Source organism: Nycticebus coucang, chromosome 18 (assembly GCF_027406575.1).
Source record: "Nycticebus coucang isolate mNycCou1 chromosome 18, mNycCou1.pri, whole genome shotgun sequence".
NCBI classification, from domain to species: domain Eukaryota; kingdom Metazoa; phylum Chordata; class Mammalia; order Primates; family Lorisidae; genus Nycticebus; species Nycticebus coucang.
The window spans coordinates 7,539,074-7,561,524 of record NC_069797.1 but is presented as its reverse complement, the minus strand read 5'-3'; the positions used below and the strand labels follow the sequence as shown (position 1 = coordinate 7,561,524).

Below are 22,451 nucleotides of genomic sequence, written 5' to 3'. Positions count from 1 at the left end.
GAATACATGCACACAGAGGTGACATGCTTCCAGGGCAGAGCTGAGTCAGAATTGCTGCATTTGTGAGCCCAACATACACCTGGTCTCCAGTTAAGCATAGCAGGAACAAGATGGTGCTTGGCAGCAGCATTAGGCCAAGGCAGAGCAGGAACTGAGAGCCCTTTGTGAGCTCTAATCATGCCTGCCCCAACAAAAAGTGCAACGGAGACAGAGATGCCAGCTCCACAATAATTTGCAAGGCTATGGCACAGGGCAGGGCTGATTCTCAGCTTCTGAAAACTCAAACCACGCCTGGCCCATGGTGGAACACAGCCAGGATAGAAACGCAAACTCCGCCAGAATATAAATGGCAGGAGTATCAGCACTGGGCAGGGCTGGAACTGAGTGACACTCCCCAGCTTCCTTTGAGCACCCAAGATAGTCAGGATTTAGCTCCCCTTGCTAGCTGGTGGCAGAGTATGGCGGCCTGGCTGAGGAGACATTGATCTTCCTGTGACTCTGACAGGCACAGATCCATGGTACATTTGCTTATTGGAGGGAACAGGGTCACAGCCCTGCGAAGATACTATTGGGGTGTGACAGAGGTGCAAGGTGAGGAAGGAGGCATCAAACTCCCTGCAACAAACTCATTTGCTGGGTGGGCCTTTCTGAATCCATGGAGCACCAGAGTGAGCCACACCTGAGCTGCCAGCATACCCCTGCAATCTAGTTGCTGGAGACCTATTGAACTCTCCCATTTGAGAGTTGGTGCTGACTGGGACAATTGGTGTGGAACTCTTGAGCTTGGACACTCACCTGAAGACCCCAAGCTGAGACTTCAATCCAGAGTCACTGATTCACTAGGATTTGACAGAGACTAGCTGAATACAAGACAGAGTTACCTAGCCCCACCACACTAAGCAGGTCCCCAGAGTCACAGGCTATAGTACTGTATGGGCTCTTTGCAAAGCTGTAGGGGAAAAGCTGCAGTCCCCAGTCCCAGCTCTCTGGCAAAGAGCTGGTCAATCAGTATTCCAGCCCCCAGTACAATTTCATGTTACCTGCTCATCTAGCCAAATGGTGAAAAATAATCATGGGGCAGAATCAGTGGAAAAACTCTGGCAACAAGAATAATCAGAAAAGATCAACTCCCCTAAGGAACAACAAGGTGGACACACCAGAAGATCCCATTCCTAAACAAATGGATGAAATGTCAGATATCGAGTTTAGAATTTGGATGTCAAATAAGATTAACAGAATAGAAGTAAAGTCGGAACTAGAAATTCTAGGAATAATTCAAAAGTAGTTAAAGAATTCAATGATTCAAAGACAAAATCACCAAAGATTTTGACACATCGAGAAAAGAATTTGCAGCCCTCCAAAACTTGAGAAATACAGTAGAATTCCTCAGTAACAGAATGGAGCAGGCAGAAGAAAGGATTTCTGACATTGAAGACAAAGGTTTTAAATGATCCCAAATGCTCAAAGAGGAAAAGAAGTGGAGAGCAAAAATGGATCATTCTCTCAGAGAGCTGTGGGACAATTCCAAGAAAACAAACATTCACCTTATAGGAATTCCTGAACCTAACGAGATTGTTTCAAAAGATCTAGACGCTCTACTCCAAGAGATAATTGAAGAGAACTTCCCAAATATGGCAAGAGATTCTGAAGTTCACATAGCAGCCAGTTTCTCAACCCCAGCATGACTCAACCCAAATAAAGCATCTCCCAGACACATTGTAATTAACTTTGCCAAAGTTAATATGAAGAGAAAATTCTGCAAGCAGTCATTCATAAAAAAACCATAACCTACAAGGGGAAGAATATTAGAATGACTGCAGATCTCTCTACAGATATTTTTCAAGCCAGAAAAGGATGGTCATTGACCTTTAACCTCCTAAAGCAAAACAATTTTCAACCCAGGATCCTGTATCCAGCTAAACTGAGTTTCATTTATGATGGAGAAATTAAATACTTTATTGACATTCACATGCTGAAGAAATTTGCCATAACTAAACCAGCTCTCCAGGATATTCTCAGACCCATCCTCCATAATGACTAGCACAATGCTGTACCACCAAAGTAAACTCACTCAGAAACTTTTGACCTAATCCCAACTTCCACAATAGTGAAAGAATTAAAAATGTCCACTGGACTTTTGAAAAACTCGACACTCAAAATACTTCCAGGCCAATCAATAATCTCAATTAATGTGAATGGCTTAAATTGTCCTATAAAGAGGCACAGGTTGGATGACTGGATACAAAAACAAAGGCCAGATATCTGCTGCATACAAGAATCTCATCTTACCTTAAAGGATAAATATAGACTCAGGGTGAAGGAGTGGTCATCTATAATTCAGGCAAATGGAAATCAGAAAATAGCAGGTGTTGCAATACAATAGGCTTTAAACCAACAAAAGTAAGGAAAGATAAGGATGGTCACTTCATATTTGTTAAGGAAAACAATCAACATGATGAGATTTCAAATATTAACCTTTATGTCCCCAACCAGAATGCTCCTCAATTTATAAAAGAGACCCAACAGACATGAGCAACTTGATTTACTCCAGCACTATAACAGTTAGAGATTTTAAAACCTCTTTGGCAGTGTTGAATAGATCCTTCACTAAGAAATGAAGCAAAGGAGTTTTAGGCTTAAAATTAACCACTCAACAATTGGATTTGACAAACATCTAAAGAACAAGTCATCCTAACAAAACTGAATACACATTCTTCTCATCAGTCCATGGAACATACTCCAAAATTGATTACAACTTGGGTCACAAGTCTAACCTCAGAAAATTTAAAAGAATAGAAATTTTACATTGTATCTTCTCAAACCACCATGGAATAAAAGTTGAACAACAGCAATCTGCGTACTCACACAAAGATATGGAAACTAAATAACCGTATGCTGAATGATAGCTGGGTCATAGATGAGATTAAGAAAAAAATTACCAAATTTTTCGAACAAAGTGATAATGAAGACACAAATTATCAGAACCTGTGGGATATTGCAAAGGCAGTCCTAAGAGGGAAATTTATACTATTGCAAGCCTTCCTTCAGAGAACAGAAAGAGATGAAATCAACAACTTAACAGGACATCTTCAGCAACTGGAAAAGGAAGAACATTCCAATTACAAACCCAGAAGAACAAAAGAAATAACCAAAATTGGAGCAGAATTAAATGAAATCAAAAACAAAAGAATTATACAACAGATCAATAAATCAAAAGGTTGGTTTTCTGAAAAGGTCAATAAAGTTGATAAATCTTTGGCTAACCTAACTAGAAATAAAAGAGTAAAATCCCAAATTTTATCAATCAGAAATGACAAAGATGAAATAACAACAGACTCCTCAGAAATTCAAAAAATTCTTAATGGGGTGGCACCTATAGCTCAGTGAGTAGGACACCGGCCCCGTATACCGAGGGTGGTGGGTTGAAACCTGACCCTTGCCAAACTTCAACAAAACAATAGCCAGGCATTGTGGTGGGCACCTGTAGTCCCACCTATTCAGGAGGCTGAGGCAAGAGAACTGCTTAAGCCCAGAAGGTTGCTGTGAGCTGTGTGATACCACAGCACTCTGAGGAGTATGATAAAGTGAGACTTTCTCTACAAAAAAAAAAAATCCTTAATGAATAGTACAAAAAAAATCTATTCTCAGAAATATGAAAGTCTGAAAGAAATTGACCAATACTTGGAAGCACATCACCTTCCTACACTTAGCCAGAATGAAGTGGAAATGTTGAACAAGCTTATATCAAGTTCTGAACTAGCTTCAACTATACAAAATTTCTCCAAAAAGAAAAGCCTGGGACCAGATAGCTTCACATAGGAATTTTACCAAAACTTTAAAGAGGAACTAGTACCTATATTACTTAACTTTTTCCAAAACATAGAAATAGAGGAAACACTTTCCAACACATTCTACCAAGCAAATATCACCCTGATCCCCCAAACAGGAAAAGACCCAACAAGAAAAGAAAATTATAGACCAATACCTCTAATGAATATTGATGCAAGAATATTCAATAAGATCCTAGCAAACAGAATCCAGCAACACATCAAACAAATTATACACTATGACCAAGTAGGTTTTATCCCAGGGTCTCAAGGTTGGTCAATATACATAAATCTTTAAATATAATACATCTCGTAAACAAATTAAAAAAACAAATGTTATATGATTCTTTCAATTGATGCAGTAAAAGCTTTTGAAAATTAATATCCAGCATCCTTTTATGATCAGAACACTTAAGAAAATAAGTATAGAAGGGACATTTCTTAAACTGATAGAGGCCATCGACAGCAAACCCACTGTGAACATTATATTGAATGGAGTAAAACTGACAACAGTTTCACTCATATCAGGAACCAGGCAAGGTTGTCCTCTGTCTCCACGCTTTTTAACATTGTAATTAAAATATTAGCCATTGTGATCAGGCAAGAGAAGGCGATCAAGGATATCCATATAGGATCAGAGGAGATCAAACTTTCACTCTTTGCAGATGATATGATCGTCTGGGAAAACCCCAGGGACTCAGCTAGAAAACTCTTAGAAGTGATCAAGGAATACAGCAGTGTCTCAGGATACAAAATCAATACTCACAAATCACTAGCATTTATATATACCAACACAAGTCAAGCTGAAAAAACAGTCAAGGACTCTATTCCTGTTTCAGTAGTACCAAAGAAGATGGAATATCTAGGAGTTTACCTAACAAAGGACGTGAAAGATCTCTATAAAGAGAACTATGAAACTCTGAGAGAAGAAATAGCTGAAGATGTTAACAAATGGAAAAACATACCATGCTCATTGCTGGGAAGAATCAACATTATGAAAATGTCCATACTACCCAAATCAATCTACTAAATCTAATCTTTAATAGCAATCCCTATTAAAGCACGTCTGTCATACTTTAAAGATCTGGAAAAATTAGTACTTCATTTCATATGGAAACAGAAAAAACATTGAATAGGCAAGACATTACTCATAAATAAAAATAAATCGGGAGGAATCACACTACCAGACTTCAGACTATGCTATAAATCTATAGTGATCATAACAGTATGGTATTGGCACAAAAATAGAGTGGGAGATATATGGAACAGAATAGAGAACCAAGAGATGAACCCAGACACTTATTGTCATTTGATCTTTGATAAGCCTATCAACAGTATAAATTTGGGGAATGATTCCCTATTTAACAAATGGTTCTGGGTGAACTGGCTGGCAACTTGTAGAAGACTAAAACTGAACCCATACATTTCACCATTAACAAAAATTGACTTTCACTGGAAAAAAGACTTAAATTTAAGACAGAAAAATGAAACTATAAAGATTCTTGGAGGGAAGGCAGGGGAAACACTTGAAGAAATTGGCCTGGGAGAACACTTTATGAGAAGGAGCCCCCAGGCAATTGAAGCTATACCAAAAATACATTACGTGGATCTGATCTAACTAAAAAGCTTCTGCACTGCCAAAGAACACATAAGTAAAGCAAGTAGACAGCCCTCTGAATGGGAGAGGATATTTGCAGGTTATGTTTCTGACAAAGGTTTGATAACCAGAATCCACAGAGAACTCAAACTTATCAATAACAAAAGAACAAGTGATCCCATTTCATTGTTGGCAAGAGGCTTGGACAGAAGCTTCTCTGAAGAAGACAGGCAAATGGTCTACAAACACATGAAAAATGCTCATTTTCTTTAATCATCAGAGAAATGCAAATCAAAACCACATTGAGATATCATCTAACTCCAATTAGAGTATCCCACATACCAAAATCCCAAAACTACAGATGTTGGCATGGATATGGAAAAAAGGGAACACTTCTGCACTGCTGGTGGAAATGCAAGCTAATATGTTCCATTTGGAAAGAAGTTTCAAGAACACTTAGTGATCTAAATTAGACCTACTGTTTGATCCTGCAATTCCTCTACTAGGCATATATCCAAAAGACCAAAAATCCCTTTGCAACAAAGATTTGCACCAGATTGTTCATTGCAACTCAATTCATAATTACCAAGTCATGAAAGAATCCCAAGAGCCATCAATCCATGAATGGATTAATAAATAGTGGTATATGTATACTACGGAACATTATGCAGCCTTAAAAAAGATGGAGACTTGGCTCAGCGCCTGTAGCTCAAGCTGCTAAGATGCCAGCCACCTACACTAGAGCTTGCCAGTTTGAATCCAGACCGAGCCTGGCAAACAACAATGACAATAACAATCAAAAATTGGCAGGTGTTGTGGTGGGCACCTGTAGTCCCAGCTTCTTGGGAGGTTGAGGCAAGGGAATCACTTGAGCCCAAAAGTTGGAGGTTGCTGTGAGCTATGATGCCATGGCACTCTACCCAGGGAGATAGCTTGAGGCTCTGTCTCAAAAAAAAAAAAAAAAAAAAGATGGTGATTTCACCTCTTATGTGTTTATATGGATGGAGCTGGAAAATATTCTTCTTCTTTTTTTTTTTTTTACACTTCTATTTATGTTTATATTGTAATACACTTTGTACACTCTGGGAAAGAGGAGGTGAAGCAATACTATATACTCCCTTAAAATTGCTCCATGGCCATGCTCAGTGTACCCTAGTGGCCCGTTTTTTTGTTTTTTTCTTATCTATGATCGCTTGAACCATTTTGAACTTTCCTGGCTTGAGGTCCTAATGCCCCAATTCACTCCCTTCCTTTTTTTTTATTGTTGGGGATTAACTGAGGGTACAATAAGCCAGGTTACATCGATTGAAAATATTCTTCTTAGTAATGTATCTCAAGAATGGAAAAAAAATATTCAATGTACTCAACATTTTTATGAAACCAATTTATAATTACTCACATTTTCTTATGAAAGGTAGATCATAACTATAGCCTAGGATGAAGGAGAGAAAGAGAGGAGGATGGGAGGGGGAAAGTTTCAATAGAGGGAGAGTAAATGGTGGGACTATACATGTGGAGCATATTGTAAGAGTACAAGTCAAATCTAACAAGTATAGAACAGAAATGTCTTAACACAATAATTAAGGTGAAAGCTATATTAATTAGTTTGATATAACCAATCCAAATTGTATATTAAAAAATCAACACATTGTAGCCCACAAAACATAAGTGTTTTTATGATCTATGTGTATATGACTTAATAAAGGGAAAAAAAAATTAAAAAGGGCCGTGGCATTAGGAAGGTTGAGAACCACTGCTCTAGAGTGTTCAGCTTCAGAAAAGGGGACCTCCAATTCTATAAACACTCTTAGATGTTTCCTCCTGCCAAAACAGATTTACAGTAAGAAACCCAAGACACATAGGGTGTAACTAATTTATGACTGTAAGAGGACATGGCCATTATAAAAACAGCTCAGACTCATAGGCAGGTCAGGCTGAGATGAGCAAAGATGCAAAGATTCAGGGAGTGTCAAGCACTTAGGAAGAACAAATTCTTTTTTTTTATAGAGTCTCACTATGTTCCCCTCAGTAGAGTGCTGTTGTTGTGTCACAGCTCACAGCAACCTCAAACTCCTGGGATTAAGTGACTCTCTTGCCTCAGCCTTCGAAGTAGATGGGATTATAGGCACCCACCACAACACATTGCTATTTTTGTTGTTATTGGAGCTGTCTTTGTTTAGCTGGTGTGGGCCAGGTTCGAACCCGCCACCCTCGGTTCATGTGGCCAGTGCTGTAACCACTGTGCTATAGCTACTGAGCCAGGAAGAACAAATTCTAAAAGTTCCACTATTGGGTTAAGAGAACAGGAAAATTGGTTACGGGAACTGGAGGTGCTGATTAAACCTGATCAAGATGACAACCTCCCAAAAGCACCGAGACTTCGTGGCAGAGCCCATGGGGGAAAAGCCAGTGGGGAGCTTAGCTGGGATTGGTGAAGTCCTGGGAAAGAAGCTGGAGGAAAGGGGCTTTGACAAGGCATATGTGGTCCTTGGCCAGTTCCTGGTGTTAAAGAAAGATGAAGACCTCTTCCGGGAATGGCTGAAGGACACAAGTGGCGCCAATGCTAAGCAGTCCCGAGATTGCTTTGGATGCCTCCGAGAGTGGTGTGACGCCTTCTTGTGATGCTCTCTAGGGATCCCTCAATCCCCAAACCCAGCATTTAGTCTCCAGAATTTGCAGCTGAGTGGGGACTCCTTCCTTGTCCTCTACAAAGGAAAAGATTGCTATTGTAGTCACCTCCAATGTACTCCAGGGTCTTTTGGGAGTTTTCTCCCTTCACCATTTCAACTTATTGGAATTCTTTTGCACTTGCATGCATCTCCCTTTTCCTTCCCCTACTGGTTCCATGTTAGCAGTTACCAGCTTTCCTGAGTGGATTCCTGGCCCCTTCCTGCCACGCCCACGGCACCACAGCCGTAGTGAGGCGGTGCTGTCCACATTATAGAACGACGGGAAGGTGGTTTGTGCTCCCCGGAGCTTTGCCCCCAGCGCCCCCAGTATGCACAGCATCAGAAATGTTGCCTAGCATACTCAGTTACCCGCTTAAGTTTAAAGATTGTGGCGTCTACTCATGTGTTTGTCATCCTGTACCAGAAGTCTGTTTTGTTCTGATAAATTGTCAATATGTGCTTTCCTAAGAATGAGCACAATGCACTACTAATCCAGATAAAGCACAGCCTTGTGAGCTGCTAAACTCAGTGACACCAACAATGAGCACATAAAGATGTTTTCCCACCAGTGAGCTAAAACGATAAACCCAAGGACATGAAATACAAATTATCTACATAAGTTACAAAGTCACTGAAACACATCCACCCACCATAAAGTCCTGTTCAGAACATCTTGTTTCACCAACTGTCACGCATAATAAAAATCAATAGGAAAAATAATACTTGTCAAGGAATTTACTCTAAATCAAAATTATAATTATCAATAACAATAAGATCAAATAGTAAATGTAAAATTAGTCAAGCATTAACATAAAGAAGATGTCAAGCTGTTCTAAAAAGATAATAAGAAACTGAGATAGGAAGAAGCGGGCAGAGTTGACTAATAACCGCCACCCTCCGGAAGCAGAACGTTAAAACATAACAATGCATGATAAATCACACTTGTAAACACAAAGATAACCCGCGCACGTAAGCAGAAAGATTGCATTATGTAAGCTCTGTAAAAATGTATAAATACCAACATGTGTACCCAGTAAATTTACAGCTGCACACTTTAACCCGTAGTGTGTGTCAGTCTGTCATTTCTTCGCCGATCTCTCGACCTTCCTCGTTCCTTCTCCCTGCACTCCCTCGGACTGAAGGCCACCGACAGGGCGGTCCGTTGCAGGTGGCGCCCGAACAGGGACCTGAAGGACAGGTAATCTTCTCTCTCTTTCTTTCTTTTTCAAGGTTGAGGGCGGCTCTCACCAGGGAGCTGCAGTCCCGCCGGTAAAGGCTGACCGGTTAAGTGTGAGCAATCAGCAGGTACCATGGGGCACACATTAACCAAGGATATTAAAACATACATGGATGCCTCACCAGCGATAGTCCAAAGTATGGCCTATACTGCAGCAATGCAAGGACAGAAATTCAGCGCCTATATTAAAAATACCTTCAATAAGGGAGGTAAGGGGCCGAGAGCTCCTACTAACACTTGCTATAATTATGGCAAGCCAGGACACATGCAGAAGGACTGTAAACAGTCCCATGCCAATAAGCCGAGGGGGGAACCGCCCGGCTTATGCCCTCGTTGTAAGAAGGGGCGACATTAGAGAAATGAATGTAAATCAAAATTTCATAAGAATGGAACCCCCTTAAATAACAAGGGAGACACTGATCCTGAAGATCAGGACGTACAGAGATCAAAAAACTAGATAAGGGCCATTCTCCCAGCCCAGGCCCCAAGGGAGAACAGGCTGTAGCTTGTAACACACAGCCTTTATCTACATTAAATCCTCAAGCCCCTGAATTTACTATTCATGACCTTTCACGGGAGACTCCTGGAAGTACAGGTTTAAATTTAGCAAATGAAAAGAATATCTTATTATCCAAATGGGACGGTGTTACTTTAATCCCCACTGCAATGAAAAGGCAACTTTTATCTGGAACGGTTAGAATTACAATTAGTAGAAGTTCAAATTATACTAAAAACTTTGAAGTTATTCCAGAAGTAGTTAACTCAGATTCAGAAAAGACAACGCAGAAGGAGGCGCCAACAGCTACTACAAGATCTCACCCGCCGCTTGAAGAAAATGAAAGTACACTCGCCGATAACAAACAAAACCACCGGGCGCATTTCCACTGGCTCCAAGACAGCTGAAAAAGCCCAGCAGAGAAGGAAGCTGAGGGCCCCCCCTGCCCTTCGTGGGGCGGGCCTGCCTCCCAAGTGTTACAGCCCCCAGACAGCAACACTGGCAGAATCCCAAGGGTGAGATTTAGAACCTTTATTATTGGCCCTTTACCACTAGTAATTTGTATAAATAAGAAAAATATTTTTACAAACTGAATCTTTGTCAACGAATAAAATTCTTGCCTTTTAAACCTTCTAATTATCAGTTTAGCTGAGTGAATAAGTGACTTCATAGTAAACTGAGATCCTGTTTGGTGAAAAGTAAGTTTTTGAGAGTAAGAGAAATTAAACAGAAAGGAGAACGACATTGTGTAAAGAAAGAATCTTGTGTGATAAATTTTGTCCTGAAACAGAATAGTTATGTAAGAAAGTAAAAGGCAGAGCAAAAGTTCAAGAAAGTTTAGAATGTTTGTAGATGGTCTGTGCAAGTTAAATGAAACTCATAAAAGAGAATTTGTGAAAGAATTTACATGTGATCCAGTTAACTATGTATTTCCTTTAAAATCTTTTAACTTGTAAAAATAACTAATTGTATTGCGTCCTTTAATATTCAACATGATAAACAAGTAAATGTTATGTTAATTATAAAAAAACCTTCTTATGTAATATTACCTGTAAATCTACAAAACAATCCATAGTATGATAATACAGCATTACAAGTGTTAAAAACACTTAATGAATTAATTAGACCTAAGAAATTTGTAACAGCTTTAATTTTAAGCATTGCAGCTTTAATTTCTATAATCACTACTTTTACTGTAGCTACTACAACTTTAGTGCAACAAATGCATACAGCATACTATGTCAATACTCTTAACAATAATATAACTTTAACATTAATGACACAAGCTAATATAGATAATAAGCTTAAAACTAAATTAAATGTATTAAAAAGGGTAGTCTTAACTTTAGATCAAAACATTAAGTACATACAACAGAAACTACAAACAAAATGTCACTCAGCATTTCAAGCCATTTGCATTACACCTTTACCATATAATGTATCTAACTCATGGAACAAAGTACAAACACATCTTCAAAGTGTCTAGAGAGACAATAATATAACACATAATTTACACAGCCTACAACAAGATATTACAGCCATGAGTCAAGCTCATTTACCAATAACTTCTCTTAACACATTAGCTCAATCCTTAACTAATGGGTTTAGAACACTCAATCCTCTTAACTGGATCCAGTATATTGTGCTCATAACCATTATTGGTTGTCTGTCATTTTGTGTTGTGTTACTGTTACCATGTCTCATACAGTGTCTGTTTTCTTCTATTAACTCTATACGCCAAGAAATCTTTGAACTGCGATTTAAAAACAAAAAAGGGGGAAATGCCGCGCCCACGGCACCACAGCCGTAGTGAGGCGGTGCTGTCCGCGTTATAGAATGACGGGAAGGTGGTTTGTGCTCCCCGGAGCTTTGCCCCCAGCGCCCCCAGTATGCACAGCATCAGAAATGTTGCCTAGCATACTCAGTTACCCGCTTAAGTTTAAAGATTGTGGCATCTACTCATGTGTTTGTCATCCTGTACCAGAAGTCTGTTTTGTTCTGATAAATTGTCAATATGTGCTTTCCTAAGAATGAGCACAATGCACTACTAATCCAGATAAAGCACAGCCTTGTGAGCTGCTAAACTCAGTGACACCAACAATGAGCACATAAAGACGTTTTCCCACCAGTGAGCTAAAACGATAAACCCAAGGACATGAAATACAAATTATCTACATAAGTTACAAAGTCACTGAAACACATCCACCCACCATAAAGTCCTGTTCAGAACATCTTGTTTCACCAACTGTCACGCATAATAAAAATCAATAGGAAAAATAATACTTGTCAAGGAATTTACTCTAAATCAAAATTATAATTATCAATAACAATAAGATCAAATAGTAAATGTAAAATTAGTCAAGCATTAACATAAAGAAGATGTCAAGCTGTTCTAAAAAGATAATAAGAAACTGAGATAGGAAGAAGCGGGCAGAGTTGACTAATAACCACCACCCTCCGGAAGCAGAACGTTAAAACATAACAATGCATGATAAATCACACTTGTAAACGCAAAGATAACCCGCGCACGTAAGCAGAAAGATTGCATTATGTAAGCTCTGTAAAAATGTATAAATACCAACATGTGTACCCAGTAAATTTACAGCTGCACACTTTAACCCGTAGTGTGTGTTAGTCTGTCATTTCTTCGCCGATCTCTCGACCTTCCTCCTTCCTTCTCCCTGCACTCCCTCGGACTGAAGGCCACCGACAGGGCGGTCCGTTGCACCTTCCCTCACCCCCACCTTTAATCTTCTGTCTGTTTGATGCCATTTGGCTCCATTTTGGGCAGAACAGTCACTGTCCTTATAAAGTTTTTAGATCAATAAAGTCAGTGGCCTTCAAAAAAAAAAAAGAGAGAGAGAACAGGAAAATCAAATTGATGAGGCAATTGTAGCTGTGTTGGAAGATCTCAGAGATCCAACAAACGTGTTCCCAAGCAACAACAGCAATAATAACCAAATGGGATTTAATTAAACTGAAAAGCTTCTGTATAGCTAAGTAAGGAGACAACAACCAAAAAGAAATAGACAACCTACCCAATGGGAAAGGATATTTGCATATTTTGAATCAGACAAAAGCTTAATAACTAGAATCTATACAGAACTTAAATTAATCCACAAAAAGAAAATCAACAATCCCATACATCAATGGGGAAGAGAGATGAACAGAATCTTCTCTAAAGAGGACAGATGAATGGCTAGCAAACATATGAAAAAAAGCTCATCATCCCTATTTATTAGAGAAATGCAAATTAACACCATCCTGAGATATCATCTAACCCCAGGAAGAATGGCCTATATCACAAAATCTCAAAACTGCAGATGCTGGCACAGATGCAGAGAGAAAGGAACACTTTTACACTGCTAGTGGGACTGCAAACTAATACATTTTTGGAAGGAAGTATGGAGAAATCTCAAAGAACTCAACATAGACCTCCTGTTTTATCCTGTAGTTCCATTACTGGGCATCTATCCAGAAGGAAAAAAAAACCCCTTTTATTATAAAGACACTTGTACTAAAATGTTTATTGCAGCTCAATTTACAATCACAAAAATGTGGAAACAGCCTAAATGCCCCACAACCCAGGAATGGATTGGCAAGCTGTGGTTATATGTATACCATGGAATACTACTCAGCCATTTAAAAAATGGAGATTTTGCAGCATTTGTATTAACCTGAATGTATTAATCCTGATGCTTCTTAGTGAAGCATCACAGGAATGGAGAACCTTGAATCCTATGTATTCAACTTTGATATGAGGACAATTAATGACAATTAATGACATGGTGGGGCATGGGGGAAGGGAAGAGCAGACAGAGAGAGAAGGAGGGAAGGGGTGAGAGAAAGGAAAAGAAAAAAAGAAAATAGTGACTAATTCTCACATAAATTGGATTTAATTTTGACCAAAGTATATTACTTGAACATTAATTTTTAATTCAACTTGCTAATATGTTGTTCAGGATATTGCATCCTCATTTATAAGAGGAATATGTTTGTAATTTCCCTTTATAATAATATTTTTTTCCAATTTTAATATCAGGTATATCCAGATGAAGCAGAATGATTTTGAAGTATTTCTTCTTCTTCTATTGTCTATAAGATTTTGCATAGGTTGAGATTAAAGATGGCAGCTGAGTATCAGCTTCCCTGAAACTGGGCACAGTGAGTTTGGGGAGATAAGACTCCAGGCATCTCTGGCTGGTGGGATCTGCCTATAATCATCCCTTTGAGGATACAGGGAGTCAGCAAGGGACTTCTGGACCCCAAGAGGAGGACAAAAACAGTGGAAAACTGGCAAGTGGTTGCATATGTTTGATAAACCTAATCCTGCTGGCAACCATAAGTACAAGCAACAGTGAGACTGCTAACCGGAAAGGCCTTACCTGTGAACTGTTTCAGTGTTTTTGGACTTGGAACTCAGAACTGCCTTGGGGAGAGCTTGAGCAGGAGTGTGGAGAACTTTGGGCATTGTCTGGGGCCCCAGACTGAGCTGCTGAGCTGGGCCGCTGGGAGCCATTGGGAGAGAACTGCTCCAGCAAGCTCCAACTTCAGGGTCCCAGAGCAAGGACTGGGCAGGACCTAATAACCTAATGACTGAGCAGTCTAAAGGCGGGGACTGAGCCGCCTTACAGCCTTAACCCTTAGAGGCAGAGTGAGGCAGTTTTGGCACACCAGAGCCTTGGGATGTTGCCCTGGGTAGAGTGCTGTGGTGTCACAGCCCATAGCAACCTCAAATTCCTGGGCTTGGTGCCGCCCAGACCTCCATAAGAGCTGTGCCACAACCCCCGACCTGCACCCACCGGACCTCCGCATGCCCTGACCAGGAACTGCGGGAGCTGCACAACACTGCATCCTCCCTCCTGCACCCTCTCTGCTTCCACACTGGCCCACTCATCTGGCTAGGGATACTGGTAGCCCTGTGCCCTCTGGAGCCCTCCCTGCCTCTGTGCAGAGCCCTTCTCCTGGCCAGAGACTGCTAGAGCCCTGGGCTCTCTGTGCCAAAGTCACTGGGCACCAGGCACTCCCAGAACTGTGTGCACCACCTCCCGCCATGTTGCTGGATCTGGGTGTGTCACACACCAGTGCTGCTCCCAGAACCAGAACTCCCTAGCTGGAGCAGCCCCAGAGGAACTATGCAGGGTCACTCCCTACAAAGATCCAGCAAGAATAGAGTGATCCCACTGGGGTCTAATCTTGGAGAGACAACTCCCCAACTCTGAGGATGGCAAGAGGCAACAGTGAAAGACAATCATGAGGTCAAATCAACAGAGAAAACTCTGGCAATATGAATAATCAGAGTAGATAAACTCCCCCAAGGATAAATGGGGCAGACACAGAACAAGATCCCATGCACAAACAAATAGCTGAGATGTCAGAAATCAAATTCAGAATCTGGATAGCGAATAAGATTGAATTAGAACTCCAAGCAGTAACCCAAAAGATATCTCAAGAATTCAACAAATTCAAAGACCAAATAACCAAAGATTTTGACACATTGACACAAGAAGTTGCATCCATCAAAAATCTGAGAAACACAGTAGAATCCCTCAGTAACAGAATGGAATAAGCAGAAGAAAGGATTTCTGACATTGAAGACAAAGTTTTTGAACGCTCCCAAACTCTCAAAGAGGAAGAAAAATGGAGGGCAAAAACAGATCACTCTCTCAGAGAGCTCTGGGATAATCAGAAGAAAAACAATATTCGACTTATTGGGATTCCTGAAAGTGACGAAGTGGCTTCACAAGGCACAGAGTTTCTTCTCCATGAGATTATGAAGGAGAACTTTCCAGAAATGCCAAGAGATTCTGAAATTCAGATAGCAGACAGTTTCAGAACTCCAGCACAACTCAACCTGAATAAGACATCTCCCAGACACATCATAATCAATTTCACTAAAGTTAATATGAAGGAGAAAATTCTGAAAGCTGTCAGATAAAGAAAACCATTACCTAAAAGGGGAAGAATATTAGAATAACTGCAGATCTCCCTGCTGAAACCTTTCAAGTAAGAAGAGGATGGTCATTGATTTTAATCTCCTAAAACAAAATAACTTTCAACCCAGGATCCTCTACCCAGCTAAACTGAGTTTCATTTATGACAGAGAAATTAAATACTTCAATGACATTCACATGTTGAAGAAATTTGCCATAACTAAACTAGTTCTCCAGGGTATTCTCACACCTATCCTTCATAAAGACCAGCACAATCCTCCACCAGAAAAGTAAACCCACCCAGAAAATTTTGATCACATTTCAACATTGACAGTCGCAAAAGGATTAAAAATGTCCACTGGACTCTTGAAAGGCTTATGAATATTCTCAATTAATGTGAATGGTTTAAACTGTCCTCTAAAGAGGCACAGGTTGGCAGACTGGATACAAAAACTCAAGCCAGATCTCTGCTGCATACAAGAATTGCATCTTACATTAAAAGACAATTACAGACTCAAGGTGAAGGGATGGTCATCTATATTCCAGGCAAATGGAAAGCAGAAAAAAGCAGGCATTGCAATCCTGTTCACAGATGCAATAGGCTTTAAACCAACAAAAATAATTAAAGATAAGGATGGACACTTCATATTTGTTAAAGGTAATACTCAATATGAGATCTCAATTATTAATATTTATGCACCCAACCAGAATGCACCTCAATTTTTAAGAGAAACTCAAATAGGCATGAGCAACTCGATCTCCTCCACTTCCATAGTAGTTGGGGATTTCAACACCCCTTTAGCAGTGCTGGACAGATCCTCCAAAAATAAATAAAATAAAGCAAATAAATTTTAGATTTAAACTCAACCATTCAACATCTGGACTTAACAGACATCTACAGAACATTTCATCCCAACAAAACTGAATAAACATTATTCTCATCAGCCCACAGAACATACTACAAAATCGACCACATCCTAGGCCACAAATCTAACCTCAGCAAATTTAAAAAAATAGAAATTATTCCTTGCATTTTCTCAGACCATCATGGAATAAAAGTTGAACTCAATAACAACAGGAACCTGCATACCCATACAAAAACATGGAAGCTAAACAACCTTATGATGAAGGATGGAAGGGTTATAAACGAGATTAAGAAGGAAATCACCAAATTTTTGGAACAAAACAACAATCAAGACACGAATTACCAGAACGTCTGGGATACCACAATGGTAGTCCTTATAGGGAAATTTAGAGCACTGCAAGCCTTCCTTAAGAAAATGGAAAGAGAGGAAGTTAATAACTTAATGGGACATTTAAAGCAACTGGAGTAGGAAGAACACTCCAACCCCAAACCCAGCAGAAGAAATGAAATAACCAAAATCAGAGCAGAACTAAATGAAATTGAAAACAAAAGAATCATACAACAGATCAATAAATTCAAAGTTGTTTTTTTTTTAATGATAAAATAGATAAACCTTTGGCCAACCTACCCAGGAAAAAAAGAGTAAAATCTCTAATTTCATCAATCAGAAATGCTAACAATGAAATGACAACAGAACCCCTTAGAAATTCAAAAAATCCTTAACGAATACTACAAGAAAATCTACCCTCAGAAATATGAAAATCTGAAAGAAATTGACCAATACCTGGAGGTATACCACCTACCAAGACTTAGCCAGAACAAAGTGGAAATGTTGAACAGGCCTATATCAAGTTCTGAAATAGCATCAACTATACAAAATCTCCCTAAAAGAAAAGCCCAGGACCAGATGGCTTTACATCAGAATTCTACCAAACCTTTAAAGAAGAACTAGTACCTATTCTACTAAACCTCTTCCAAAACCTATTCCAAAAAGAAGGAATATTACCCAACACAATCTACAAAGCAAACACCACCTTTATCCCCAAACCGGGGAAAGACCCAACAAGAAAAGAAAATTATAGACCAATATCACTAATGAATATTGATGCCAAAATACCCAATAAGATCCTAACAAACAGAATCTAACAACACATCAAAAAAATTATACACCATGACCAAATCAGATTTATCCCAGGGTCTCAAAGCTGGTTCAATATATGTAAATCTATAAATGTAATTCAACACATAAACAAACTAAAAAATAAGGACCATATGATTCTTTCAATTGATGCAGAAAAAGCTTTTGATAATATCCAGCATCCCTTCATGATCAGAATACTTAAGACAATTGATATAGAAGGGACATTTCTTAAACTAATAGAGGCCATCTACAGCAAACCCACAGCCAATATCGTATTGAATGGAGTTAAATTGAAATCATTTCCACTTAGATCAGGAACCAGGCAAGGTTGCCCATTGTCTCCATTGCTCTTCAACATTCTAATGGAAGTTTTAGCCATTGCAATTAGGGAAGAAAAGGCAATCAAGGGTATCCACACAGGGTGAGAAGAGATCAAACTTTTACTCTTCGCGGATGCTATGATCATATATCTGGCAACACCAGGGATTCTACTACAAAACTCTTAGAAGTGATCAAGGAATACAGCAATGTCTCAGGCTACAAAATCAACATCCATAAATCTGTAGCCTTTATATATACCAACAATAACCAAGCTGAAAAAACAATCACGGACTCTATTCCTTTCACAGTAGTCCCAAAGAAGAGGAAATATTTGGGAGTATACCTATCAAAGGACGTGAAAGATCTCTACAAAGAGAACCATGAAACTTTAAGAAAAGAAATAGCTGAAGATGTTAACAGATGGAAAAACATACCATTCTCATGGCTGGGAAGAATCAACATTGTTAAAATGTCCATACTACCCAAAGCAATATATGATTTTAATGCAATTCCTATTAAAGCCCCATTATCATATTTTAGAGATCCTGAAAAAATACCACTTCATTTTACATGGAATCAGAAAAAAACTCGAATAGCCAAAACATTACTTTGCAATAAAAAAAAAAAGCAGGAGGAATCAGGCTACCAGACCTGAGACTGTACTATAAATCAATAGTGATCAAAACAGCATGGTACTGGCACAAAAACAGAAAAGTAGATGTCTGTAACAGAATAGAGAACCAAGAGATGAATCCAGCTACTTACCGTTATTTGATCTTCGACAGGCCAATTAAAAACATTCAGTGGGGAAAAGATTCCCTATTTAACAAATGGTGCTGGGTAAACTGGCTGGCAACCTGCAGAAGATTGAAACTGGATCCACACCTTTCACTGTTAACTAAGATAGACTCTCACTGAATAAAAGATTTAAACTTAAGACATGAAACTATAAAAATACTTGAAGAAAGTGTAGGGAAAACCCTTGAAGAAACTGGCCTGGGTGAATATTTTATGAGAAGAACTCCCCAGGCCATTGAAGCAGTATCAAAAATACACTACTGGGACCTGATCAAACTAAAAAGCTTCTGCACAGCCAAGACACAGTAAGTAAAGGAAGCAGACAGCCCTCAAAGTGGGAGAAAATACTTGCAGGTTATACTTCCGATAAAGGTCTAATAACCAGAATCCACAGAGAACTCAAATGTATTAGCAAGAAAAGAACATGTGACCCCATCTCAGAATGGGCAAGGGATTGAAGAGAAACTTTTCTAAAGAAGACAGACGCATGATTTACAAACACATGAAAAAAAGCTCATCATCCTTAATCATCAGAGAAATGCAAATCAAAACTACTTTGAGATATCACCTAAGCCCAGTAAGAGTAGCCCACATAACAAAATCCCAAAACCAGAGATATTGGCGTGGATGTGGAGAAAAGGGCACACTTCTACACTGCTGGTGGGAATGTACACCAATAGGTTCCTTCTGGAAGGATGTTTGAAGAATACTTAAAGACCTAAAAATAGACCTGCCATTTGATCCAGTAATTCCTTTACTAGGTTTATACTCAGAAGACCAAAAGTCACAATATAACAAAGACATCTCTACCAGAATGTTTATTGCAGCCCAATTCATAATTGCCAAGTCATGGAAGAAGCCCAAGTGTCCATCGACCCACGAATGGACTAGCAAATTGGGGTACATGTATAACATGGAATATTATGCAGGCTTAAAGAAAGATGGAGACTTTACCTCTTTCATGTTTACATGGATGGAGCTGGAACTTATTCTTCTTAGCAAAGTATCTCAGGAATGGAAGAAAAAGTATCCAATGTACTCAGCTCTGCTATGAAGCTAAATTATAGCTTTCACATGAAGGCTATAACCCAACTATAGCACAAGATTATGGGGAAAGGGCCAAGGAAGGGTCTATTTTATGAGACTTTGGAAAAAAATAATAAGAAGTTAACTGATGCCTGCATACTGAACGTCAAAGTGAAAGCATTCTATAATAGACATAGTCTTATCTGACAATGTCAATGTTACTTTTTTTGCATTATTATTATTGCTCAATTAAAAAAAGGAAAACAAAACAAAACAAACAAAAATAAATAAAACATGTTCCCAAAACTGAGGAGCTTGGACCAAAGAGAAGAAATTAAGTACTGTGAGATAGCTTTGATTTACTGAAAGCTCTTGTGATAAAATACCTAAAGCCATCATTAACTACATGTGTCAATTATAAGACTGAATAGACTGATTTCAAAAAAGGAAAAAAAATAATGGGAAGCAGCATCCCATTATTATTTATAACTTAGGAAATAGAGAAAGAGAAAAAATTAAGAGACAGAAGATAATAAAGGGCATATCCTCTGAGTCTAAATAATCCAAACAAACAATAAGAAAAGATTCCTAAGTAGAAACTATAAGCAGAAATGTTAAAATATTCTCCTGAAGCAACGATAGATGAAAGAGCAGATAAAAATATAATTATTAATTATGTAGAAATTTTTAAAATGAGAATATCCCAGAAATTATGTAACTACAGTCTAAATTGAGAGGTAAACCTATAACCTCAAATACTTTAATAAATGTAAATATTTAATGTGTTCAATAAGTGGTATGGAAACAATTGGTTAACTATTTAGAGGAAGGTAATTTAAATCTGTACCATGTGCTAGAATAGATTCCAGATGGATTGAAGAATTAAATAAAAATTAAATCATAAAAGCATAAAAAGACTATAAAAGCAAATGTTTCTTAAATTTCAGATTGAAAATGAATGGAAAATAGATTGTATGGATGAGTAATGTACTTAAAAGGCTTAAAGGGTGTACTTTCAAAAGCATCCAGGTGAAAAGTTAAAGTAAGGTAACATAATACAAATAATGGGCCCGAGTTTTGTCCTCTCCTCTTCCTCTTTGGACATGATCTCCTTCACCCTTCGCTCCACCTCCTTCTCCACCAATTACCGGTCCCTGGGCTCAGTCCAGGCACCCAGCTAGAATGTCCATCCAGCAGTGCAGCCAGCATCTTTGCAGGCGCCGGGGGCTTGGGCTCCTGGATCTACGTGTCCCACTCCACCAGCTTACAGGGCAGCTGGGGGTCTGGGGGCCTAGCTATAGGGATGGCTGGGCGTCTGGCGGGCATCTAGACAGAGAAGGAGATCATGCAAGAACTGAACGAACACCAGGTCCCCTACCTGGAGAGAGTGAGGAACCTGGAGACCAATAATCAGAGGCTGGAAACAAAATCTGGGAGAGTGAGGAACCTGGAGACCAATAATCAGAGGCTGGACAGCAAAATCTGGGAAGACCTGGAGAAGAAGGGGCCCCAGGTCAGAGACTGGGCGGTGCATTACTTCAGGATCTGAGGGCTTACATCTTTGCAAATCCTGTGGACAATGCCTGCATCGTTCTGCACAGTGACAATGCCCATCTTGCTGCTGATGACTTTAGAGTCAAGTATGAGACAGAGCTGGCCACACGCCGGTCTGTGGAGAGTGACAACCAAGGGCTCCGCAAGGTCACTGATGACACCAATGTCACTTGGTTGGAGCTGGAGACAGATATCAAGGCTCTCAAGGAGCTGCTCTTCCTGAAGAAGTACCGTAAGGAGGAAGTAAAAGGCCTACAAGTCCAGATTGCCGGCTCCGGGTTGACCTTGGAGGTAGATGCCCCCAAATCCCAGGACCTGAGCAAGATCATGGCAGACATGTGGGCCTAGTAAGACAAGCTGGCTGGAAAGAACGGAGGACAGTTGGACAAGTACTGGTCCCAGCAGGCTGAGGAGAACACCACACTGGTCACTTCACAGTCTGCTGGGGTTGGAGCTTCTGAGATGATGCTCACAGAGCTGAAGCGTTCAGTCCAGTACTTGGAGATGGACCCAGACTCCATAAGAAATCTGATGTCCAGCTCTCTCTCAGGAGAACAGCCTGAGGGGGGTGGAGGTTGGATACACAATGCAGATGGAGCATCTCAAGGGGCTCCTGCTGCATTCGGAGCTAGCACAGACTTGGGCAGAAGGACAGCAACAGGCCCAGCAGTACGAGGCACTGCTGACCATCTAGGTCAAGTGAGAAGCTGATATCTCCACCTACTGCCACCTGCTGGAAGACCGGGAGGACTTCAACCTTGGGGATTTCCTGGACAGCGCAACTCCACGAAAACCAACCAAAAGACCACCACCTGCAGGATGTGGGCAGGAAAGTGGTGTCTGAGACACTGAGGCTGCAGGATTAAGATGCCCTTATGCCAAGAGTTCAGAAGTCACTGGGAAAAAAATACAAATTATGTTAAAATATAACATAATTTAAGACTGTGCAAATAGACAAAATTAGAAATAGTAGACGAATAAATAAAG

At 39.7% G+C, this 22,451-nt stretch overlaps 1 protein-coding gene and 1 pseudogene across 1 annotated transcript; both read left to right on the top strand.

Moving 5' to 3' along the window:
* The first annotated feature begins 7,744 nt into the window (after window positions 1-7,744).
* On the top strand, window positions 7,745-8,305 carry LOC128570283 (barrier-to-autointegration factor-like). The gene has a single exon (XM_053569253.1). It carries the CDS (start codon window positions 7,777-7,779, stop codon window positions 8,044-8,046), a length of 270 nt encoding a protein of 89 aa, XP_053425228.1. The 5' UTR covers window positions 7,745-7,776; the 3' UTR covers window positions 8,047-8,305.
* A 12,950-nt stretch (window positions 8,306-21,255) lies between these two features.
* On the top strand, window positions 21,256-22,158 carry LOC128570287 (keratin, type I cytoskeletal 18-like; annotated as a pseudogene).
* Window positions 22,159-22,451: the final 293 nt, after the last annotated feature.